The following is a 23,458-nucleotide window of genomic DNA, read 5'->3' on the forward strand; positions in this document are numbered from 1 at the left end:
AGCGGTGATAGTGATAAGTCACATACATAGCTGATGTGATGGGAGGCCGAAAAAAAAGCAAAATTTTGGTACCCGGTCAGTCCCGTGTTTCCGTTTCAGCTTCTAGACGCGTCGACCCTCTCTCTTGGGCCGGGTGTGAATGGCGGGCGTCATTGAGGGTGGATTATAGCTGTCTGCGTACCTACCTCATACACGGTGGACGCTTGTGAATTCGTGAACGCTGCTGGATTGGGGGCTGTGATGCATTAGGTACCTGATATGATAGCGTCGATCGGGTGGTAGTGGTGGTGGGGAGAGGGGGGTTTAGGTACTATGACGAGTATGACGACGGCGAGGTGTGTAATATGAAGTATGCTATAGCCCTCGTCTGGAGAGAAAGGGAGAGCGTTGTCGAGTATAAGAATGGGACCCGGTCGCCCTTCAAGAGTAGGTGTGTCTAGTTAGCTACCACAAGGACATCCAACAACACCAGACTCACTCAATACACACAAAACTATACCAGTTCACCCAATCAACCATGTCATCCCACGAGAACCAGACCTCCACTCCCACCAGTAACGCCTCGCTCCCCATGCACCCCAAGCCCAAGCGCGAGGGCGAAAGCCCGGTTTCCGAGCAATCAGACCAGGACATTACAGAGACGGAGAGTCCCGCCGACGAGATCGTAGCTGATTACGATGTGAAGCTCGGTATGTTTTCCCGCCCTTACTCTTACTTACTTACCCCTTATCTCTACCCCTTCCCCCCCAAAGCCCCTCCCTCATCCAACCCAACCCGTCTAGCCTCGGACTCCCGGGGAGTACCTACGTACCTATAACCCTACTTACTCTAGACACGATAACTAACAACGAAAAAAGGCAAAGAGGAACGGGAGGCCATTGACACCTCCAACATCATCAGCGAGCGCACTCGTCATGCTAAGCCTATCAATGGGAGTTATATCCTTCCGGATGAGGAGGAGGAGGAGGAGGAGGAGGATGATGATGGAGATGTGCTATTACGTGAGGACGGGACGGTTGTGTCTGCGGATGCCGATGTAAATGCTGAGACTGGGGATTAGATGCAATTGATTTGAGTGGTTGTTGATGTGATAGTATGGAATGATCTGACAACGAGAGTTACTATAGTTGGGTGTTGATAGTTGGGTGTGGGGGATGGGGGAATCTTAGTTTATGTCCGGAAGATTGATCTATGAAAGAAAGGGGGAGGATCGAATAACTGATACGATACCGCTCTTTTCATCGCGCAAGTCTGGATGGATGGATGGATAGGAATATTAGTGAATACAGCAGCAAGGCGGCTCTTTAACATATCATTTCACTCGTAATAGCTACCAGACCATAATTACCAACCAAGTAGATATCAAGTATTGGAGCTTAATAGTCATTATATGAAGGAGCCTCGGGAGGGTGAAGTGAGAGAAGATTTATACAATTTAGAGGCCTAGCTTCTTAAAGTACATGTACACTTGGTGTCGCAACAGAGCTTGACGCGCCTATGCATTTAGCTCCTGGTCCTTCTCTGGCTCTGACTTTGATTCCGGCTCCGACTCTGGCGCCAGCTCCGGCTCTGCTTCTGCTTCCACTTCTGCTTCTACTTCTGCCTCTGCCTCTGTCTCTTGGAACAAATGATACATCTTCCGCTGCTCCGGCGTAACCTTGGCCGGGCTACCAACCATCAAGTCCTCACCGTTGTTCGTCTTAGGGAACGCAATAACATCCCTGATGGACGGGACATCGCACAGCACAGCCAGGAAACGGTCGAAACCGAATGCGAACCCGGCATGGGGCGGACACCCCGCTCTTAGTACCTCGAGGAGGTGAGAGAACTCGGCTACCTTCTCGTCCGTCATCTTCAGGACGTCGCGCATGATGAATTCCTGGTGCTTGGCGACGTGGATACGGCGGCTTCCACCGCCGACCTCCACGCCATTGATCACGAGGTCGTAATGGTCGGCCTTCGCCTCGAGAGGGTTGGACTTGGCGGAAAAGAAGTCTTTGGCGGTAAGCGGGGCCGTGAACGGGTGGTGAGTCGAAGAGAATCCCGCGGTGCCGCCTTGGCCTGGATCCGCATTGTCCCCGTTCGGTGTAAAAAGGGGGAATTCAGTCACCCAGACTACTTTGAACGAATTGTCTTTGGGGATGAAACCTTGCTGTACAGCAGCATCGTATAGCGCCTTTCGAAGCCTGCCTAGGTCGGTAGAACTTCCATGGAACACCTCGTTTTTTCGTGCGTGGAAGATGATGATGTCTCCGTCCTTGCATTCATAGTAAAGACTCTCTTTCGATGCCGTAAATTCCTCAAGCTTACTAGCAGATTCATGTCCAAGGGCCGACAGACCGTTGAGCGGCTTGCTAGAGTCATAGACCAGTACAGCCGGTGTACTTTCAGGACTTAGCTTGATTGTATTATTGTTGGGTAGAGAGTCCATGAATTTCCGGATGAACTCTCCGGCGCGACGAGGCGACACACCTAGGCGAACCTTGATCATCTCGACGTATGGGTCTTCTAAGCTTGTAATTTTTTCGATAAATTCTTGAGGTAAGTCAAGATGTTTCGTACCGCGAATCTGTCTCTTTGTAAATAAACGGGAATTCCTGTTAGGAGGTTTGACCTACGCTTGTCACATACGGTGCGCTAATGCGCAGATCGGGCTTGTCGGTACCATGGTGCATCATTGCCTTAGAGTATGTCATGAAAGCGATGTCGCTATATTCAACTCTAGGAAAGCGAGTTACCCCATCTCCTGCTTCTGGTGATTCTGGTGATTTTTGGTCTTCCCCTTTGCTCTTGTTTTTCTTGTTTTTATACTTATTGGCCCCTTTGCTCTTGTTTTCATCCTTATTTGTGTTTTCATCCTTATTTGGCCCTTTTTTCATCAGAGTTTTGTCAGGACCGACGTATACTGGATGTCGGATGCCGTTGATCTCAGTTGGTGTCCATTTTTCACTGAGAGATTGAAACACCCTAGCCACGAGATTCGAAACAAGCTTCACCACATCAGCGCCGCCGGCAAAGGCCATCTCTATATCGAGTTGAGTGAATTCGGGTTGCCTATCGGCGCGATGGTCCTCGTCACGGAAGCATTTGGCGAATTGATAATATCTCGTAACGCCACTGGCCATGAGTATCTGTTTGTACTGCTGTGGACTTTGCGGTAGCGCGTACGCATAACCCTCCCGCCTCGTTGGGACTAGGAATTCCCGGGCGCCTTCTGGAGTAGGCTTGAAGAGAAGAGGTGTCTCTATATGGATAAAGCTTTTAGATTTAAGATATTTTGAGATGGTGGCCTGCAGACTGCTCCGTAGTAGTAACCTATCATGTAGGAGAGGATCGAAACGCAGCTGTAGATGACGTTGGTGAGGTGGCCACACGGCATCCTTGGAGACGATGATATCCTTTGGAAATGGATTTAGACAGTGTATAGATCGAAGTTTAAGATCCCACTTCCGGGGCGACCCGGGTTTGTTCGTGGTATTGTTCGTGGTATTGGGGGGCTCTTGAAGGGTTCCGCTCACAACAACTGGACTGTAGGCTGGTATGGTCATAAGGTCTTGGTGAGCCAGGAACTGCTGTGAGCCGTCCTCGTTCCAGCTGGAAACAATCTGAATTCTTTTCCGAGAATGGTGATCGAGTGCGTTAGTTAACTCGCAGAAGCTCAAGTTTGAGCTCACATCCCTTCGTTTGCTAATAAATCCATGAACGGTCACATCGTTGCCAGTTCGGTAACCTATAACAGGCGTAGCTTTGTATTTTTTCTCGTATTTCTCGTCATTTCCAAGATTTATAACTTTTATATGTATTAGCGACAATTTATTCGGAATGAGTCTGTGCTATTTTATCTTACAATTTTTATTATAAGCCTCCCATTTTTCACTAGGATCAACCGGTATACTTTCGCCATCTTGAGATTCCGCATGCTCAGATTCCGTGGGCTTAGATACTATAGACTCAGATTCGGTAGATTCGGTAGATTCGGTAGCTGTGGATTCAGAGCCGGTGGGTTTAGATATCTCATCATGAAGGGTTCTTGTGTGCTCCAGTTGGAAGATGGGTTGGAATTGACGTGGCAGGGACTGCCCTTTGATGCTTGGAATGCATCTTAGGGTAGTCCTCCGCAAATAACTTGAGAGAATTCGAACCATGGATCCCTCATCCGACTATTTCTATTTTGGTCTTGATGAGAGGAAGGGTTCTGATAACATACCATTCCAATGGTATGTGAAGTTAACATGTTGAATGTAAAATAAAAATTAGATGTACCTACGTATTCTGTGCCTAAGGAAAGCCCCACCAGCCCCACCAGCCCACCATTCATATGCACCTAAGATACTTGAGTACGAAGGTCCGGGCCAAAAGTCTTGCACATCTGGTCTTAGCAAACCACGTGTGAGTAGAAAAAGGACCGCACGGTATTACCCAAGCTATAGTGGCTAATGCCGCTATAAATACAGTGGTAAGCCACCTAAACTCAGCGTATGGGCCACTATCCAAATTTTATCTTAGCAGGCGGCTGATACAGTATCAATAAAAAGGGATGACGTTCGAATACGGTGCTAGGGATCTCCACATGTGCAAGACTTTTAGCCCGGACCTTCGTACCTCCTAGCTTGTCTGAAAGCTAAGCGGATAATTGCGGCTCCGCCCCGGCGCAAAATTCCATTTTCTAGGAAAGCGTCTGCCGAAAATTTTGAACTTTTCTTTTCCTTTCTTCTTCATCCTTCCAATTCAAATAAAAGTGAGTTCTTCGACGAAACATTGTGTTCCCGCCCTATTGAACAAATAACTAACCTTTATTATCACAGATGATGAAAGCTGCGTGTACCATATGATGTCTTCCTCCTTTCAAAGCTTCAGAACTCTCCCCTTTGGGGCTTAAGTGGTTCTGTTGTCGCGAAAGGTTGGAATCATGAAATGAGCGTTCGACACACCTCGACCTTGTTTACATCGGACGCGAAAAAGCAACTCTGATTACTATTTGGTAGTCTGGAAGGCTCTAATTTCCCTGTTTACCCTTTTCTTTGATTTAATGTAACTTTATCTTATTTGTTAGCATGTCTTAGTATACCTTGCCTTGTTGTACAGATTCATAATATATAACTAAAATATGCTCTGCGTTTCCTTTGAACGCTCTAGGTGATTTTTGTTCATGTTCTAGCGGAATTTGATGTTATAGCAGCATGTGTCCTAGGATGTGACTATCTATCAATGTGAATAGGAGGCAGACACAACGTAGACAACGCTTCTACTATGTACACATTCACAACTCTTACCGCTCAACTGCCAAGATCATTAATATAAGAAGTACCAATTGTATCTCTCAATACTCTAGAGCCAGGCATTGTCTTTTACTGGGAATCCTATGACCTCATAGCTGGGCAGGTAGACTGACATTTGGTTCGTTCCAGAGTTAAATCCGAACCTTGGAAGTCCCAAGGTCCACGTACTTGGTTCTGTGTTTCCACAAAACCGTGTATGCTTAGGTACCAACGCCTTGATAGGCACCCCGCAAAGAATAAAGGAATTTGTTGCAGACTAACTAAAGAGTATTACATGCAGATGAACGTATGGATATAGCTGTATATGGATATAGCTGTATTCTTGACCAAGTTGCGTAGAATTAGATATAGCTACCATATTAGGTACATAATACAGTGGCTACCTAGGTACATAGGTAGGTACTTATAGGTACATGCAAATAGTTATCGATACATGGATATGAGTGGGTAAGAGATGACATGGACCAAACCTTAAAATTAGATTAGGAGCCCGATATCCCGACCGACGTTTCCCAAACGTGCAGCTGGTTTCTGGCTGGTCTCTTTTCTAAACTCCCATTTCTCCAAAGCCTCTAACTCTAACCTCTAATCTATAGGACGGGAAACTTCCGACCAAAACAGCAACGACATTAACATAATAACTCAAGAGTCAATCATTCGCAAATTAGATATTTAAATGTATTAGTAGTCGTATGGAACAACAACCCTCTCCGTCCGAAATGGAACAGCCGTAACAAAGCCAACCCCCGTCAATGTCCACGAAACTTGAGTCTACTTTAGTCCATCCATCTTCTCAATTTGCTCTGCCACGAACCTGATCAATTCCGACGTCGCACCTCCGATCATGATTGTCGCCTCTGTCCAACACTGAAAATACTCTTACGACTAATTCTCGGCGCTCCCGTTCTGACTCGTCGTGGGTAACGATATCGATAAAATCGGCTAATACTTGACCGAAAAGTAAGACGCCCGACAAACAGACATCTAAATAGCTGCAGCCTCGCTCGGTCTTTGCCGTCATAGCCATCATGTCTAGTTCTTTTGAGAAATCCGTGAAGGGTGCAACCAAGATCAAGGTCAGTCTGTGCCTCGCCCGGCATGTAGAGCCAAGCAAATCTAACCCCTGACAACGTCGCTGAGTAGGCCGCTCCTCCGAAAACCAAATATATCGAGCATATCCTTGTCGCTACACATGCCGGAGAAGCGGGAGTGGGAGAAGTTTTTCGGGCATTACAGTTCCGATTGCGGGATTCGACATGGACCGTAGTACTCAAGAGCTTGATAACAATCCATTTGATGATCAGAGAAGGGTCGCCGGATGCCACATTAGCGTATCTTGCGAAGCATCGAGGCCAGCTAGCGATCGGCTCCTTCACCGATGGTGAGTTAACAAATAACCCCGGCCTATGCGCCCCGATGATCTCGAGGAAATATCTCTGATGTATATGGTAGCGCAAATTCAGGGGCGAAATATACGACACTATGCCGGCTACCTCGCAGAACGCGTACGCGCATACAGAGATACGAGAATAGATTGGGTCCGAGCTAAAGAAACGCGACTTGAGAAGCTCTCGGTTGACAAGGGACTACTCCGGGAAACCGAGGCGGTCCAGCATCAGCTTACTGCTCTGCTGAAGTGTGATGTATGCTATGCGATTGTTCCCTAATATAGGAGCGACACTCATTCTGACGTTCCGGCAGGTTCTTGAGGATCCCGAAAACGAAATTACGATTACTGTGTTCCGACTTTTGGTGCTGGACTTATTAGCGCTGTTCCAGGTGTTGAACCAAGCTATGATCAACATTTTAGGTAGGTTCGAGCTATCTACGAGCGACATACGTCGAGGAGACTAAATAGAAACCAGGGCACTTTTTTGAAATGTCAAAGCCAGATGCAGAGAGGGCTTTGGCAATTTACCAGAACTTCACTAAACAAACAGACTACGTTGTACAATATCTTGCTGTAGCGCGACAATGGGAGCCTCATACTCGAGTCGAGGTTCCCAAGCTGAAGCATGCTCCTATCAATCTTCGACGGCAACTAGAAGAATATTTGAAGGATCCTGATTTCGAAATTCATCGAAGGCAATACCTGGCCGAGCTCGAGGCTAAGAAGAAAGGGGGATCTGGTCTGTCTTCAAAAGCCGATAAAGGTACTGCAGACTCTAAGGCCGCTACCGCAAAGTCGAATGGACCATCCGCAACTTTATCCAAGCCGCCACAGGCAACGAAAGGACCGGATCCGGATTTAATCGATTTCTTCGACTCGATCGAGCAGAACCAAACCACAATGGCAGTACAGTCGAACCCTCAGCCGCCTATCACCCAGGCAAACCTTCCTATGTCTACGGGGAATCCTTGGCCTTCGAACGCTCCCTTCGCCGTACAACCAACCGGTCAGCTCCAAGACAATGGTTTTATACCTCAGCAGACTGGCTTCCCAGCTAATAATACCCCTTTCCAACAACAGAATGTTGGCGCTTTCTCCCAGCAACAACAAGTGCCAAACCAGATACAGCCGAGCTTCACCGGTGCTGGTTTCGGCGGGTATACACCGCAATCCTTCGCGCCAGGCAGTCTTCCTCCCATACCCCAGAATTCTACGCCTTCTTTCCAGCCTGGGACTTTATCCCCACCTATGCAGACAGGGCTTCAACCTGGCCAGCAGATAACTAATCCTTTCAGAGCGTCTATGTTAATGGCCAACCCAACTGGAGCGCCTAATAATTCCTTTGGCGCACCGACTAGCCCCCAACTTCAGGCTGGCGGTCTTACACGGCAAAATACGAATCCTTTTGCCAGATCTTCCCCTCAACCTGCCACCCCCTTTTCTAATCCTCCCTCCAGCTCTCCTTTCCAGTCGCAACCTCCGGTTCAGGCCCAGGCCCCTCCCATTCAAACAACAGCCACGGGCACCAATCCATTCGCCAGGAACTTTGGGCAGCCACAAATCCAACCTCAGAGCCAGCCTCAGACTCAGCCGCAAAGGCCTCAGACGAGCGCCGGTCTTATGCCGCAGCCTACAGGAAGTACGAACCCGTTCCGGCAAGGAGCTTTTGTGAACCACCAGACCGGAATGGGCTGGCAACACGGACAACAGCCCATAGGCGGGGGTCTAGATCAGCTCGAGGCTATGCCGGTGTTCCCTCGACCTACTACCCAGACGCCTTGGCAGCAGTAGGAAGACGACTAGCGTGATGTATGTAGGAGAGAGTTTGCCAGCTAGGAGAGAAAGAAGACGATGGCGAAATCGCGTCTCGGGACGTTCTCTAACTTATCACTGGACGCATAGAGCAAGGCGTTATTCTAGGATTTCATAATTTCCCCTTTAGCGTAGGACAAGACTGGAGGAAAGAGAGAAAGAACTTTACCAGATGAAGCTAGCAGAGGCGTGCAAGAAAGTCAACAGGCTTCATCGGATATCCATGGGAGGGTTCCTGTAAAAGAAAAGAAGCAAAATCAGGCGTTGCCTCGATGGGAAATACTATCACCATCACTCTCCCAAGGGTTGGTCGGTTAAGTGGAACTGCGAGCAAGCAAGCATTGGCGGACTCGACGTTACTTCATGCGCCTGTATTATTCATGTCTTGTTGACTTCAATTACGTTTAATAATAGGTTATTGCGTAATAGCTAGCATACCGCTGCGCTGCCGGTTCTCGTGAAAGAACGTCCAGCACTTGAAGATACTTTTACCTAGTCAAACCTCGCAATTCGAATTAGCAGACGAAAGATAGATATTAGTATGTAGTCGCGGATGGCGAAGATATAGTTAGGTATATAATCAAATTTCAATAATACCGCAACGTAGTATATGTATCAAAATCTCCCCTTTGGAAAAATGTCACGCTTCAGTAGCATTATTACATAACAAAATGAAGCCTATATTTGGATTCCACGTTTCCCCACTTTTATGCTAGGTTTTAGCATGTGTATAAGGATGTAGTTAAACGCTATAATTGTTAAACAGTATATCCTCAAGTGCGAGGGAGACACGGCAGGTCAACCCCCTAAAATCCGAGTAACTTGATTGATCCAAAACAGCTATTATGAATTCTGATTGAACATACCCTAGTATAAGGTACCCACCGTGTCTCCCTCGCACTTGAGGACATACGTAACGCTTACTTGTGCTAGCTACGTATACTCACCCGTCGCACCTTAAAGGACAGGCGAGTATACGTAGCCAGCACAAGTACCGTTAATCTTTTAAACCTCTTATGTACTTATACCCCTGCTAATACCCCTGCTAGCCCTAACCCTAACACTAACACTAACCCTAACCCTACTACTACTAATACTAATACCAATCCTTAATTTTAATTATTTAATTTTAAACCGACGGATTATTAATACTAAGTATTATATTAAGTATTATTAATACGCAGTATTTAAAAGAGGTTAATAACAAACCGTGTTTGTTTTAAAGGAAACTTTGCCGTTACGTTGATAACTACTGCGCTGCTTATTTTCGTCGGGTTTATTATATTTAACCCGCCTAAACTTACATGTTAAATGATTACAACTCACTTTACGTCGATCCGCAGCCGTTTCGTGGGTGTCACGAGACAAAAATGTTAATAAGGAAGAAGATGATGTTCTAAAGAACAAGAACATCAAGGGCTTTGTAGCTTGCTGCAAGGCCTGAATATATACACACATTTGAGATACCTGACTTAGGTACTAAGTCATGTAGGTGTCTGGCAGAGCCAGACGACTACGTAACTCTTGACCGTGGCAATGGGTAATATAGTGTATAAAATGAAATTGCGAAAACAAGTCATTAGCGTAGCGTAACATACAAAGGTGTCATGAGAAAATATATACTTCATTCTTCAAGATGGAAGACACTTATTGGATATGTCACAGTACAGTCCTTATAGGTTAGGATAGCATTAGAAGTCTTTCGAATTGTTAATGACCCACGTCACAAGGTGGAATCGAATAGCATGCAACCAGCTTTGTTGTTCCACGAGGAATTCCATTCAAACTATGGAAGCCTATGGCTATAAACACCAGGTATGTCCTTTATTCTAAATATCTCGCCCAAAATCTTGACAATCTACTTTTGGTATACCTAGCGGTATGATGATCAGGCATCTTCTATACTTTTACAAGGTGCACCTATTTATTCCTAGTGTCTTCCATCCATATATACCTTTGTCCATAGAACTGAAAGTATTTCGTAGACTTGATTGTGAAAAAGGCATATTGAGGGATCCCTTCCATGCTATTGACCAGTCCTGATGATGACATATCTAAAACGTTGACATCTCGATCCAAAAATGTCGTCCACGCTTCTTCGGCCTCTTGTACCTTGGATAAGAACTTCGAATGGGCCCGAAACTCGAAACGCCACGGGTATCGACATGGCGCCTGCTGGTGCGAATTTCCATTCAGCACGGAATGCACCCTTTTACATACGAGCTCCTTCCAACGACGTAAGAAGCTTGTTTCGGTCGCTTGTAATGCCTTTATGGGACGATATAAGGCTCTTAAACCCATCCTGATCAAATCCGAGAAATATCAGATCTTTCATTTCGAACGGGTAAACACCCCCGGCGTCAAAAACCATTTTCGATGTCGGATACGTTTGTATGTATCTTACACCGGCTCCGTGGAGTGTACCGCCATGTATAAAAAGAGCTTTGATGTAAAGCCAGTAGAATCGTAAAGTTGGCTTAAGGGGTATTGGATGTTAGCGGGGCAGCCGCGGGGTAGCTCTCTACGAAGAGGTATGCACATAAGGTAATACATGTATATACCTAATACATAATGTCAGGGTATATGTGGGTTAGGTATGTAGGTTAGATTCGGGGGTAGATTCGGGGGTAGATACGAAGTACACCATACAAAAAGGCGCGTAACACCCTCTTACATAAGAAAAGAGAAGACAGGCATCAGTAGTTCGATTCCATCTATCTTGACATCCACCTTATGTATAACGTTTACCAAGCGTATAATATCTGATACTTATCTCATTGCTTTATGCTTGGATTCGTTAAACAAGCAAGTTGCGCCCACTTGCGCCATGAGACGCATGGCGCGTGTTATTACATCGGTACGTCACGGCGTGGTGTTGATGGAATTTTGCAAAAAGTGTCTAGGTTAGGTTTCTTGAAAGATTGTTTACAATGACTTACTATCTTTTGGCAACATTTAAAATACTTACAACTTAAAGCTAACAATATACTTGCCCTAACTCTCCAACTTTATTATTTACCTACATAGAAACGCGGGATAACACATCACCAAAATGCTGCAACTAATACCGTGGCTAACCACCACCGCAGCATAGGTAGGTAGGCCACCGCGCATCTTCTTTCTACATGTAGAAATTGCCCTTCAAGTGTACTACATAGCTAATACTCAATCTTCGTCCACCCCGCGCAACAACAATGCTAACATTGAATTGAATCTTCATAGATTGAATGCAACAACAATACTAACACTTAATGTTATATCTTAAGCCTTACCGTGTATTACGGCCAATGCTATAACGAATGTTAACGCCCGAAACATTCGGAACAGTTATAATGCATATACATATTTACTAGTAGTTAAAGCGAATATTACTTTAAAGCGCGTTAATACTAATGGGGCTATAGAATTTCGAATCCTAACTTATGTTGCGCACAGGCCAATCGTGACTTTTTTCTTTTTTGAAAAATTAGCTCTAGCCCTCGCCTTCGCCCTATTAGATTGGTATAAATTGGTACGGATTATTTCCGCGGCCAAAAACACCATTTGGCCGCGGAAATACTATGCACGGACCATCATTGAACATTGAAATTTCTTAAATATTCCTAAGTACCTAATCGTAATCAGATTGGATCAATTACATAGGTAGATTGGGTTGGGAGGGCAAACGTAATATCTTCTAGGTATTGCTGTTTTTTATACCCTCTCAACTAACCCCCCCGCCACCCACCCGTCTAAGCAAAAACATCCTCCTCAACCTTCACCCCTGTCGTCCTCCCCGTCCTCGCCGCCTCCTCCGCACCCACCGTCCCAACCGCCTTCTGCGCATCCGCCTTCTCCTCCGCTACAAACACGCCCAACCCCGCAAACGCATCGAACATGGCGCGCGCCTCGTATTCGTGCGTGCTATATCCGGGGACGCGGTGGTCGTCGCGGCTGCGCGCGTCCTCGAGCCATGGGTTATCGTAGCGCTCGCGCAGCTCGTACCGCGTGGGGTTGAGATCCAGGCCCGCAAACGCGTCGTACGGCCGCAGGTAGTAATCCGCGTCCTCGTCGCGCTTGGATTTATCTTTGAGACCCCGGATCGAGAGGAGCGTGTCGGTGGATTTGGAGGCGGGTGTGTCGGATGCGTTGAGCAGGCTGGGGAAGTTGGAGCCTGCGATCTCGGCGACGCGCGCGCGCTTCTGCGCGATGATACGCGCTTGGATTTCTTTGGCGGTGCCGGGTTCGCCTCGTTCGAGGGCTTCCATGACTTCGGTGTTTATGGAGGCTTCTTCGGCACGGGCGCGCTCTTCTTCCCGCTGGTCTTCGAGCCTGCGTTGGCGCGCCGCTTCCGCTTCGGCGGCTTCGCGCTGTTTGCGCTGGGAATCTGCTTCGCGGCCTTTCTTCTTGTTCTTCTCGATTTCATCCTTGTGTTTCTGCTCGTACGCGAGCAGCTTCTGCTCTGCATTCTGCTTCTCTGTCTCGTCTCCATTAACCAAGTCGAAAGTTAGGTCCTCGACCTGTTGTAGGTAATCGTTGTAATCGCGGAGCGAGACGAAGTCGTCCTGGGTCATATTGAAAACAGCCTGGACGCGACGGCGCAGATCAACTTCACGTTCGATCTTAAGGTCCTTAAAAAATGCCGAGCGGAAGCCGCGCTGGCGTAAGGTCTTGGTGCAGGTGGCCACGGGGCATTGCGCGGGCCCTTTGCCGAAGATATTATTGACGCAGTTAATGCACATTGGGTGATAACACTCTGGGTTAATTAAGAATTCCATTTCTGTATTCAGATACCGTATGCGACTGCACACCGGGCATTTTTGATCTGGGATATGGTCGAGCGATTGTATGGGAAGCGCGGTGGCGGTGGATATGTGCTGTCGAGACATGATTGCTTTTTTTGCGAGTGTATACGGAGCTTCTATTGTATGCAGGACTGCTAATGTACCTAGTATTCGACGTTAAGTATCTCGTCCTGCGAGGTAGGTTAAATACGAGTAAGAAGGACGGCTAGAGCGGTGGATGGGTAAGAGAAAGCCTGGTTGAATGGTGGTCATTCATTTGGGTCGAATTTGGTCTTATGAGGGGTAGGTTTGTAATTAATTACGGTAAAGTGTTGTCTAATATTTCCTGTAAGGGATAATCACCAAGACGGCGGTAGGACGTGTCGTGTGTTGTGGTAGAAGAAAGAATGAATGCAACTTACCTACATAAAAGAAGTTCTCAAGTTTGATTTCACCTTCACTTTACGACATTAATAAAAGACATTACGTTAGGTAATGTACACATGTGTAATCCGTACGGGCTGCAGGAAGCTAAATTTACTTGCTTGTTTTCCATTGGTCTAGAGTTCCTATAGAAGCAGCAGGGGTATATGCCCCACTACATAACCCAGGGCTGCCAGGTTAAACAATTGCCCCTCCATCGAAGCTTTCAATTATGGACCTTAGCTTCTACGTCTTCGCTAGCCTTCCGACTGATTCTCTTCCTGAGCTTCAGCTTACAACTACGCAAACGCCAGACAAACGCCAGACAAACAACATTGCGAAATTATAATAAACAATGGCAGACAACGGTACGCGCATGCCTTAGACGCAAAACAGCACTATCGGCTACAAATAAATAACTAACACTCTATCCTACATTATAGATCCCACTCCCGAGCAAGAAGCCGCTGCCCGCGCCAAGGAAGCCGAGGAACAAGCAGCCCTGCCCTACAAATGGAACCAAACCATCGCCGACCTCGATATCAGCATCACCGTTCCCGGAAACCTCAAGGCCCGAGATCTAGTTGTTGAGCTGAAGAAGCAAACGCTCAAGGTCGGCATCAAGGGCCAAGACCTCATCATCGATGTGCGTATATACATACATACCTACCTCTACCTACCAAGGCTACAAACCACAATACATACACTCACTTATTATACCCGTACTAACCCCACCCCTCCCCTCCCCAGGGCGACCTCCCGCACACAATCCTAACCGAAGAATCGACGTGGACGCTCACGTCGTCGCCGGACGGGACCAAGACGATCGAGGTGCACCTCGACAAGGCGAACAAGATGGAATGGTGGGCGCACGTCGTGACCACGGCGCCCAAGATCGACGTGACCAAGATCCAGCCCGATAACTCCAAGCTGAGTGACCTCGACGGCGAGACCCGCGGCATGGTCGAGAAGATGATGTACGACCAGCGCCAGAAGGAGATGGGCCTGCCTTCCTCCGACGAGCAGAAGAAGGCCGACATCCTTAAGAAGTTCCAGGCCCAGCATCCCGAGCTCGACTTTAGCAACGCCAAGGTAAATTAAGAAAGATATTTACTCCCTGTTACCAAGTTATGGCAGAGCGCAGTTGGGAAATACAGCGAGGACTTCCTTGCTGCACATGGTTATAAGGTCACACGAAGCGTCAAGAGCACGGAAAGGCTTTGGAATAAAAGTGCATTTTATTAATTACGTCTGTATATACACGAAGCAAGTGTTATGAGAGCAATGTAATGTACTGGGTGAAACGAATCGCCAAAACCACAGAAGAGGCAAAACAAGACCACGGGTAATGGCGTCAGAGAGCCCTGTTCTAGTTCGATCTTGGAATCGCTAGTAATGACATAGCAGATGATAGCCGCTACGCATCAATTGTCAGATTAATAAGCGTTCCGTCGCGGCTGTCCGCGGTTTAAGAAAAATAGAAAACAGAAATATCAAAAACCACTTACGTTAGGCACATGGTATGAACCTACCTCTTGTCGACAGCCTCTTGTTGATTTCTTATACTCGCTGTGAGTCTTAGGACACATTGGCCGTAACATGGTGATGCATTGATGCTACCTACTGACCAAGTGCGTGTCGTCTACATGCCAATTGCCAAGGTAATCGATCTCCTGCGAGACTTATCTGATGTGGTAAACATCTGTAACAACGAAAGTCTCTTTGCAGGTCAAATGTAACCCGCATTCGCAGAACGAGCCGAAACCCAGGCATATTACTTAGGTCGAGTTTACGTAAAGTCTTTTTCGGTCCTCGTTAAGATTTAGCCAGCCTCGCCGCCTTAAAGCGACTCATCCGCTTTGGTCCGCCCTGCTCTTCATCAAGTGGCTGGATAGGACTTTCATCTTCCTTCATGAACCCGCCCTGTTGATAGATGAGCTTGTTGCGCATCTTGTAGTATTCTTCGGTAGCCTGCTTTTGTAGCATATTAGCGTCGAATTCGTCCGGCTCCCTCACTTCCGAAGATGGCTCATGCTCCAAGACAGAAGTCGCCAGGGTCTGATTTTCTGGTCCTGAGGGGGTAGGTCCAACCACGTCGGGAGTGTCTGGCATGATAGGGGTACCGCCCAGAGCAACCGGAGTTGCATTTATATGGGTCCCATTATTTCTCGCCTTCCGGAATCGGGATACTTTCTTGCTTGGTGCTGCTGCCGATTGCGTTGTCCTGCTGCTGCTGCTGCTACTGCTGCGCTCCATGACAACTTCGGATAATGGGTCCACCTCGTGCTGCTTAGATTGTGCTTGGGACACGCGCTCCGGAGCTGGCACTGGCGCTTCGGCTATATCAAGGCTCTGGGCAAATCTAACGCTTTTTTTGTTGTCTTGTTCTGATGACTGATCTTCGACTTTGGGTGGAACGATTGGTTGACTTTCGACATCACCGTCCAAAGCATCTTGGTTCCGACGTTTGATGCTTATGCGGCCAATACCTTCTTCTACCATACCTTCCTCGTCATCTGCTGCCTGGTTCTTGCTAAAGGAATAGTCGCTCAGCCGCTCCTTAAGTTCCAGCATCCGCCGTTTCCAGTCATCGTCAACAGCGAGCTTGGTCTTACCCCACTCATCTTCATCGTCATCTTCTTCTTCTTCATAGTCACTATAGTTATCTGTATCGTCGCCCGTGGACCCTTCTTCTAGTTGCAGCTCAGCAACAATGGGAGCCATCTCAAACTCCATCGTCTCTTTGTTATAACGAATCATATCTTCTCTCAGTGCGGCATCCTCCATAGATTCGTCGGCAGGGAGGATGGGGTCTGATATTATGCTCTGCTGATCCTTAGCTTTTTGCAGGATCTCTTCCAGTCTCTTGGCAGTTTCCGACTGCTCCAGCTCTTCTCCAAATTTTGTGTCTTCGCTAAATGCCACGCTCTTCTTCCTAGATGCTGATTTTACTTTCGCTTTCTCCTTCACCTGCGAACCATTTAGCGCATCTGGAGCATCCTTTGGCGAATCATTCACCTGGGGTTCCTTGGATTGCTGGTTTGACGTACTCGATTCGCCATTCGAGGTTGTTGACTGATCATCCTGCGTCTTTTGTGAGGCCTCGGGCAGTGGGGTAGGATCAGTAGGTGAAAAATCAGAAATTCCAGCCTTCCGAAGAGCTTCGAGAATTTGGGGTTGACTATCTCCTGCGGTGCGTAGGCTATATGACACAATATTGTCGTCATCGTCCAGCTCCTCTAATATCTCGGTAATTGGTAGTCCATCTTCATCAGTTGCGTCTGGGTTTGCGACAATTGTGACGGCAGCAAGTCTATTTTCTGCCTCTTCATGCTGCTTGCCAAGCGTGTCGATATTCTTAGAGACATAATCCAACCGATTAGTGAGCGTACTAATGATCTGCTCGACCTTCTTCGAGTCGTCACGCCCGAAGATGTCAACGAGCTCTTTCTCATTCAATAACTCGCCCTTGAACTTTCCCCGGATGCTTTTCAGCTCCTTCCGACTAGCTGCTGACGGTAACGACTTTACATCGGCTCGCAGCGCTTCGTATTCTTTCTTCCACTGTTTCCAGTGGTCAAGCGCATTAGAAAGCCTCGTGACATTTTCCTCTAGCTTCTGCCGATGCCTTTCCAGATCAAGAAAGCTGTCTTTAGCAGCAGCCATTTTGAAGGTTAGAAAGCAATGATATACAGAAAATAATTGTTCGGAGGCAAATACGATATGAGAAAGTGTTTTTGATTAGCTGAAGAAAAATGGAGTTTGTTCATTCCAAAGTTTCAAGTTGTTAGAAGGAAAAGTGAGGCTAGTCTCCATCTATCACGTGATATCATGAAAGGCAAGCTCGGACCATAAGAAAACCCAAGCCGATATTAGGTACATAGGTACACCTCCTTATTAAGCACGCCGCTAGTGAGCAAATATTCCCCTTTTTTGTTAAACCTGCTTTCAATAGGTATGATGGCTACGCGTCCAACCCACAGAATGAGCAGGACCTACGATAATGGGAGCGAGGACGAGTTGATTAGGAGGAGAGCGGGACAATTGGTAGGTATTCTCTCATCGGGACACCCTGAAATGCAAATACAAGCCATTCGGGTGCATAAGTATCAGTGTATCAAAGTAGACAACCAATATTTCTGGTTGAACGTAGTAATCCTGTCCAACTTCTCAACCACTATATAAACGCTAATATATTAAATTGAAGGTCAAGTTCAAAAACATTAGTGATTAGCTCAGTATGATCGAACATTTTCTCATTACATGGAGTTCATAGTTAGGAGGCCTAATTCCTTGAAGTATCACGGATGGCGCGAATTGAAATATAGCCTCGCGTCGACTAATCTTCCAAGAAGGAGCACAGTTGCAAATTTTCATTCTACAGTCTTGGGATTAAATTATTCTATCCTAGCCGTCAGTGTAATGCAAAGTGGTATATCGTGTGATCATTCAAAACAAATTCTCCTATTTGGCTTGATTCACCTAACCCTTATGAAATCAATCTAGCCCCCCCATTCGGAATTTGTCTTGTTAATTCATGTCCTAACCGCAGCATACAGTAGCTTCATTTGCAGCGCTTGTTTGCTGTCCACTAATATAACGGTTAGAGCCGAAAGAAGGCATAGTACTCATGGGGTTTATTAAAACACTTACCCGCCAAGCTTCTCCCACTGGAAGATGAAGCTGCCAATGTAAGCACCAATGAAGATGCAGATGATGATGTAACCATTGTAATACATGGCGAGCCTGGTAGAATACAGTTAGCCATGCTAATCCCTTCTAATGTTTTCTGATAGGTAATACAGAGAATGAAATTAGAATACCTACAGCATGAGGAAGTAAGCCACGACAAACTGAGCAGTGTGAATGAAGGCACGGATAGCCTGCTCAATCAGTGTAGGTCTATAACCATTCCCCGCTGTGGGATTGATCAAGGGTGCCACTCCAGTAGGTGTCTGGCTGGGCTTGGGTGAAGTGCGACCATCCTCGTTGCTATCATTGCTAACAACAGGAACAACGAGGCCATGACTAGCACTCTTGCGGACAAGGTAGTTATCATATTCTTTAACCGAACGGCGTAGGAACTCGAGTAAGATACCAAGCAGGATGACACCAATGCAAGAGCCTGCAAACATCCCCTTTGATGTAATGTGCCAAGAGGAAGAAATGAAGCAGGCATCGACTGTGTACCAGTTCCAGAGCATCTTATCATATTAGTTAGACCTTGCCGTTTAAAGTCTAAATAGTGAATTATATAGATAAAAAATCACTTACGTTGATCTTACAGCCTCCCCCCATGCCCATATCCATATCCATCGTGGCAGTACTCGACGATGATGTAGCAGCAGCCATAGTCGGGGTTGCCATATTCATCGTGCTAGAAGTCGTCATTGATCCCATATCCATCTTGGCTAGAGTGTGGGAATTGCGCCACAGGTTAGAATTCAATACAAATAGGTAGATGTTAATCGGACGAGTTGAGACTTCTACTTAGAGTCTAAGGACTGCGTAGATATAACTCGAGCAAGCATAAAAGTTGCTACCTGTTTGTAATTGCACGTAAGGGTAGAAAAAAAAGGAGAAAAAAAAAGCAAAGACCTGCTGGCAGAAAAAGCTTGAGTCAAGGGCGGCCCGGCAGTAACAACGGGAAGAGAGTTGACAGGAGAGCCGTCGGGTCTAACCTTAATTATTTATGGTTACCATAGCTTTCGATGTCCTAATCTGATACACTGACTGTTGAAGGAATTTATATGTAATCACCCTTGTTGTGCCACCGTATGAGCTATAATAATTCGATCCTGAAAATCAGTAGTTCTAAACTGCTAGTACCTTGGCACACAAAATAGCTGCTATAGGTACCTATTCTTGGGCTGAGAGCATATTTGAGCAAATTATGGCCGTAAGGGTAAGGCCCACCTGCCACCTTACGATGTTGTACAGTATAAGGAGGTAGGCAACTACAACCTTTGCGGCGTTCTGCTTACGCGCCTATTGGGCACCTACCTAACCTATCAATAAATCAATAACTGGTCGCACAAGAGAGCAAATATTGTACATGTTCGCTTGTCGCTTCGTTTGTCTTTCTTATCGTTAAGTTAGGTCAAATCCTGCTCGGCTGCTGAAGCACTTTAATTGGTCTTTTACAATTTGATACCAATTATCAGGTACACTATACAATTATCTATACTGCCTAGAACATGTACGATGGTGTCCGCAGTGTCTTGGCACAGACTTACACGAAGACGTAATCGCTATCGCACTCATGAGATGTTGAATTATGTGGTCTTGAGAGTTAGGTTAGTCTTCTTCGATACCTCCTTAGGAAAAGTAACTTTTGTCACTTACGATGTGCAACCTCCTCTGGGCTTCTTTTCCCCCTTCGACGCCTTTCGCTTTCGGCCGTCGGCTCCGCCCTGACCGGTAGCACACAGATCGAAATATACTGGGCCGCCGATGTCGGTTCCATTATCTTGTGCGGCTAACTCTCCTGTCATTTCCCCAGAGGCGAGGGATTCCCGTACTACCTTAGCCTTAGTCACATACAAAACCTCACTGCCAGCTACCTTCACCACGCAGTTATGCCAAGGAGTAGGAATGTGCAATAGGTCAGGGGAAGTCATGGAGTCGCTGTCCGGCGAGAGTGATTCAACTACTCTGACCAATTTTGGGTCAAAAAGCTGGACACCGAACTTGGGTCCAGTATTGTTGTGTCTAAGGGGTACGTATCGTCAGCTTCGTCCCATCAAGACGGGTGCGACAATGTCTCAGGTTAGGCCTGGGTAACTTACGCGTGGATCGACAACCGAATGTGGTTGGGGAAAAGTAGTTCCACAAGATTTGAGTATGCTTGGTTTCTCTATAATTGTTGCCGTTAGTTGGTTTTTGCTACTGTACACAACTCGAGGATAGCGTTTGGATAGGGAAAAGGGCTTTACCGTCATTATCTCAAATGCTACTTTGGACGAAAGCTTCTTCTGCTTTGAGCGGCTCATTGTTCGCGTAAATGGATGGAGCTCCAGATCCTCAAGCATGAACCGCGAAAAACCACGATCTAATGCTAGGACCCCGGCCTCTCGAGACTCAATCTTAATTCGGAGCGCGTCCTTCTGCGCTTGGCATCCAGCCATTAAGAGACGTCGGCAAAGTTCGGCTTCCACGGTTATTTGCGTCTGGACATAGTGATTGATGGGCGGAATATCGAAGTTGGAAATCTTCGCAAGCTTTGACGGGCTATTGTATTTCCCCATCTCGAAGAGGTCGATAAGAGATTTGAAACCTACTCTATCTATATTACCCTTTTTAAAACCGATTTCTCGATTCATCTTAATCAACTTCTGACTATATGCGTCCACATCTTTATCATCGACACCAACTGTGCACGATCAGTACAACTTACTAGAGCCAGGGGCAAAGATGACACATACTGCAGTCGCTGAAAACATGTCCGTCGCTAATTATCCAGAGCTTCGCACCTGCGCTATAGATTGTCTCGATAGCTCCGATAAAGTCGTGAAGATGTTCTAAGGCCAGCTGCTCGCCATGATCTGGGTCTTTACCCGTGACCTTATCTGTGTTGGTCGATTTACAGGGGAAGCCAGGCAGACAAAATTCGAGTTTCCGACCCTGGGAAGTAAAATGGCGAACGCGCTCCGCAAAGTAAACTCGTCCGGAGATACACCACTTATCATCTTTAACGTGATATCGAAGGTATGTGTCAAACAGGGACACAATTTTCACCGTAACCAACTCGGTATAAATATTAATAGGGCCCGGACCAGCCTGATCGGTAATGGCAAAATCGGCCTGGCGAAGGAGCAAACGATTGAAGAAGACTTCAAACTCTCTCTTAGCATCCGTAGGGTTCACTATTTTATCAATGATGATTCCGGTAAAAGACCCATTCGAAGTTTGATATAGCTCATACAATTGCAAGCCCCGTAAGTCGTCATCCAGCTCAGCGCAATAATAGGGTGTCTTTTCTACGCTAACTGCGTCATTCCAAGTACGAAGGTCGGCGCGTATGATATGCCAGTGTCGCCTGATTCGGGCTTCTTGCGGACCCGTGCAATACAATAAGGTACCATACGAGTCGCGAGAGAATGCGGCCTCGAATCGATAGTAAATCGACTCTTCTTCTGGGCAAATTCCCATGGTGGGCTGGTGGAAACTTCCGGTGGCTGATCCTGAGATGCGTGTAAGGTAAGGACGGGGCGACTCTTGAGGAACAAAACCCCGAAGATATCCTGGGATCCGGAATATATATTCGAACATGTCTTGCTCAGTTTCCCCGAACATTTCATCTGCCATTATATCCAAATCGCCGTATATATATTCACTTCACAGCATTGAAGGGATCGGCGTGCCTTGGCCTGTATCCGACATCCCGAATCAAGACCGTGCCGGAAAGCATCTTCGCTTTAGACAGCAATTGACTTCCGGAGACAGCTGCTTAGCGGCTCTTACTATGATATCTAAAGTTAGGCACAAATATAAGCGCTGTAGCATCTCGAGCGGGACAGAATAGTCGAAGACCAGGATCTAGGGTTGGACTGAAGTCGTATGCCAGACGAACCTCGAAGCGCTGAGCCGCAACGCGTGTAAGGGTTGCGACATAGTCACCATCTTCAAAGGTGAAGATGCGTCTCCACGCAACATAAAGTTCTGGAAAAGACGCCTTCAAAGGGGCAGTCCGACCTAGATACGTATATAAAATGAGAAGAAGTGGGGGGTAAAAGAATATAGTGCGAGCTAATATGAGGTAGATGATGCTCAAGGTTGTCTCTCAATTAGTGGTTTTGTATCCATCCTGTGGAGTCAACTACTAAATATCTGGGAGGTATATTTGAGGTAGGTATGTGATTTTATTTACTACGATTCTCTACTCCTATCCATTGGGAGTTTCTTTCTATCACTGACGTAGTCTAGCCGTGGACCCGATAGAGGAAAATTAAGAACAGAAATGGCAAACAAAAATCCTCGGCGTATTACCTAGGTAGGTAATCAAAGACACAGAACTCGTCCCGCCCTAAGGACATGTGAGTATCATCCATCCCCTCCTATCAAATATTTAGTCTTTCTTGTTTTGAGACTAGCTAAGCTAGCCGGTTTGTATATGCATGCCTGTTGCATGTTTCAGTAATGTTATTAGGCTAACCGTATCTTTTCTCCATACTTGATGTCGTGAGCCCCCATGTGAGAACGGAAACCGTCGGCATCAACTTCCCTCTAGGTCTCGTTGACTATCTGGAAAGGGGTCGGAGCGATGCTTTCCAAGGCTTTCCGTCAAATAAGGTTGCTTAATGTAACTTGACGTGTGGCTACAGGAGAATCAGCTAAGTTTTCGGCATGATCGCTCGTACATAACTGCCATATGCTGCCATACGCTACCCCTCTTTTCATGTCCTTTTCTGGGGTTCCGGACATAGGTACAAAGGTAGTCAACGCTATGTTACGTTGTACCTGCATGCTATATGGCTCGACGTGGAATAACCAAAGTTTAGGTTATTTATTTCAGCAACCCGGAAGCCAGCATGGATTGTGTGGTTAAGTGGTAAAAGTCACTTCTAAGCGAGGTTCTGTTTTCTCTTCGATATTTTCTTCTTCCTCGGCGTTCGGAGCATGACTATACCCTAGTAACCGAATGGTTCGACCTAGGAATCATATTCATTCCAAGCCCGGAGCATCCTCAAGACCCCAAACCAAAAACTTTCTGGATGTAGCACCGAGAGGGGCTAGAAAACCTCTCCGAGGACTCTCTTCAAGTCATCCAACGGGGTCTTGGTTGAAGAGTA

General features: G+C 46.6%; 8 protein-coding genes across 8 annotated transcripts; 3 read left to right on the forward strand and 5 right to left on the reverse strand.

The window, feature by feature from the left end:
* Positions 1-306: 306 nt before the first annotated feature.
* Positions 307-1,160, forward strand: F5Y00DRAFT_103887 (uncharacterized protein). The gene is made up of 2 exons (XM_048003820.1): positions 307-689; positions 858-1,160. Exons 1-2 carry the CDS (start codon positions 518-520, stop codon positions 1,058-1,060), a joined length of 375 nt encoding a protein of 124 aa, XP_047869483.1. The 5' UTR covers positions 307-517; the 3' UTR covers positions 1,061-1,160.
* Positions 1,161-1,356: 196 nt separating this feature from the next.
* F5Y00DRAFT_224945 (tRNA synthetases class II-domain-containing protein) lies at positions 1,357-4,232 on the reverse strand. Its single transcript, XM_048006096.1, has 3 exons — positions 3,848-4,232; positions 2,619-3,790; positions 1,357-2,569 (listed from the first exon to the last, which is right to left on the reverse strand). The coding sequence occupies exons 1-3, from the start codon at positions 4,143-4,145 to the stop codon at positions 1,496-1,498; spliced, it is 2,544 nt and encodes an 847-aa protein (XP_047869484.1). The 5' UTR covers positions 4,146-4,232; the 3' UTR covers positions 1,357-1,495.
* A 1,570-nt stretch (positions 4,233-5,802) lies between these two features.
* On the forward strand, positions 5,803-9,102 carry F5Y00DRAFT_224946 (ANTH-domain-containing protein). The gene is made up of 5 exons (XM_048006097.1): positions 5,803-6,355; positions 6,423-6,660; positions 6,732-6,922; positions 6,981-7,089; positions 7,145-9,102. Exons 1-5 carry the CDS (start codon positions 6,308-6,310, stop codon positions 8,458-8,460), a joined length of 1,902 nt encoding a protein of 633 aa, XP_047869485.1. The 5' UTR covers positions 5,803-6,307; the 3' UTR covers positions 8,461-9,102.
* Positions 9,103-11,957: 2,855 nt separating this feature from the next.
* F5Y00DRAFT_224949 (CDK-activating kinase assembly factor) lies at positions 11,958-13,726 on the reverse strand. Its single transcript, XM_048006098.1, has 2 exons — positions 13,667-13,726; positions 11,958-13,580 (listed from the first exon to the last, which is right to left on the reverse strand). The coding sequence occupies exon 2, from the start codon at positions 13,347-13,349 to the stop codon at positions 12,213-12,215; it is 1,137 nt and encodes a 378-aa protein (XP_047869486.1). The 5' UTR covers positions 13,350-13,580; positions 13,667-13,726; the 3' UTR covers positions 11,958-12,212.
* A 296-nt stretch (positions 13,727-14,022) lies between these two features.
* Positions 14,023-14,768, forward strand: F5Y00DRAFT_257579 (CS-domain-containing protein; the record flags this gene model as incomplete). The annotated part of the gene is made up of 3 exons (XM_048010583.1): positions 14,023-14,035; positions 14,111-14,313; positions 14,418-14,768. The coding sequence occupies 3 exons, from the start codon at positions 14,023-14,025 to the stop codon at positions 14,766-14,768; spliced, it is 567 nt and encodes a 188-aa protein (XP_047869487.1).
* Positions 14,769-14,962: 194 nt separating this feature from the next.
* On the reverse strand, positions 14,963-17,517 carry F5Y00DRAFT_103925 (Prefoldin subunit-domain-containing protein). Its single transcript, XM_048003821.1, has one exon. It carries the CDS (start codon positions 17,331-17,333, stop codon positions 15,483-15,485), a length of 1,851 nt encoding a protein of 616 aa, XP_047869488.1. The 5' UTR covers positions 17,334-17,517; the 3' UTR covers positions 14,963-15,482.
* A 461-nt stretch (positions 17,518-17,978) lies between these two features.
* Positions 17,979-19,373, reverse strand: F5Y00DRAFT_224952 (Ctr copper transporter family-domain-containing protein). The gene is made up of 4 exons (XM_048006099.1): positions 18,942-19,373; positions 18,495-18,871; positions 18,321-18,413; positions 17,979-18,258 (listed from the first exon to the last, which is right to left on the reverse strand). Exons 1-4 carry the CDS (start codon positions 19,071-19,073, stop codon positions 18,210-18,212), a joined length of 651 nt encoding a protein of 216 aa, XP_047869489.1. The 5' UTR covers positions 19,074-19,373; the 3' UTR covers positions 17,979-18,209.
* Positions 19,374-20,008: 635 nt separating this feature from the next.
* On the reverse strand, positions 20,009-21,818 carry F5Y00DRAFT_250744 (Pyoverdine/dityrosine biosynthesis protein-domain-containing protein; the record flags this gene model as incomplete). The annotated part of the gene is made up of 5 exons (XM_048009761.1): positions 20,009-20,378; positions 20,456-20,523; positions 20,603-21,039; positions 21,092-21,584; positions 21,657-21,818. 5 exons carry the CDS (start codon positions 21,816-21,818, stop codon positions 20,009-20,011), a joined length of 1,530 nt encoding a protein of 509 aa, XP_047869490.1.
* Between the last annotated feature and the right edge of the window lie 1,640 nt (positions 21,819-23,458).

This window comes from Daldinia vernicosa, assembly GCF_022497035.1.
Source record: "Daldinia vernicosa strain CBS 139.73 unplaced genomic scaffold F5Y00scaffold_3, whole genome shotgun sequence".
Taxonomy (NCBI): Eukaryota; Fungi; Ascomycota; class Sordariomycetes; order Xylariales; family Hypoxylaceae; genus Daldinia; species Daldinia vernicosa.

Coding starts and splice junctions, on each gene's coding strand:
- F5Y00DRAFT_224952 (XM_048006099.1), bottom strand. CDS start 19,073: ATGGATATGGGATCAATGACGACTTCTAGCACGATGAATATGGCAACC. Junction 18,414..18,494: donor GTGGCTTACTTCCTCATGCT/GTAGGTATTCTA, acceptor GTATTCTACCAG/GCTCGCCATGTATTACAATG. Junction 18,259..18,320: donor CAGTGGGAGAAGCTTGGCGG/GTAAGTGTTTTA, acceptor CCGTTATATTAG/TGGACAGCAAACAAGCGCTG.
- F5Y00DRAFT_103887 (XM_048003820.1), top strand. CDS start 518: ATGTCATCCCACGAGAACCAGACCTCCACTCCCACCAGTAACGCCTCG. Junction 690..857: donor TGATTACGATGTGAAGCTCG/GTATGTTTTCCC, acceptor CAACGAAAAAAG/GCAAAGAGGAACGGGAGGCC.
- F5Y00DRAFT_224946 (XM_048006097.1), top strand. CDS start 6,308: ATGTCTAGTTCTTTTGAGAAATCCGTGAAGGGTGCAACCAAGATCAAG. Junction 6,356..6,422: donor AGGGTGCAACCAAGATCAAG/GTCAGTCTGTGC, acceptor GTCGCTGAGTAG/GCCGCTCCTCCGAAAACCAA. Junction 7,090..7,144: donor AGCTATGATCAACATTTTAG/GTAGGTTCGAGC, acceptor AATAGAAACCAG/GGCACTTTTTTGAAATGTCA.
- F5Y00DRAFT_103925 (XM_048003821.1), bottom strand. CDS start 17,333: ATGGCTGCTGCTAAAGACAGCTTTCTTGATCTGGAAAGGCATCGGCAG.
- F5Y00DRAFT_224945 (XM_048006096.1), bottom strand. CDS start 4,145: ATGGTTCGAATTCTCTCAAGTTATTTGCGGAGGACTACCCTAAGATGC. Junction 3,791..3,847: donor GGAGGCTTATAATAAAAATT/GTAAGATAAAAT, acceptor TACATATAAAAG/TTATAAATCTTGGAAATGAC. Junction 2,570..2,618: donor GCGCACCGTATGTGACAAGC/GTAGGTCAAACC, acceptor ACAAAGAGACAG/ATTCGCGGTACGAAACATCT.
- F5Y00DRAFT_224949 (XM_048006098.1), bottom strand. CDS start 13,349: ATGTCTCGACAGCACATATCCACCGCCACCGCGCTTCCCATACAATCG.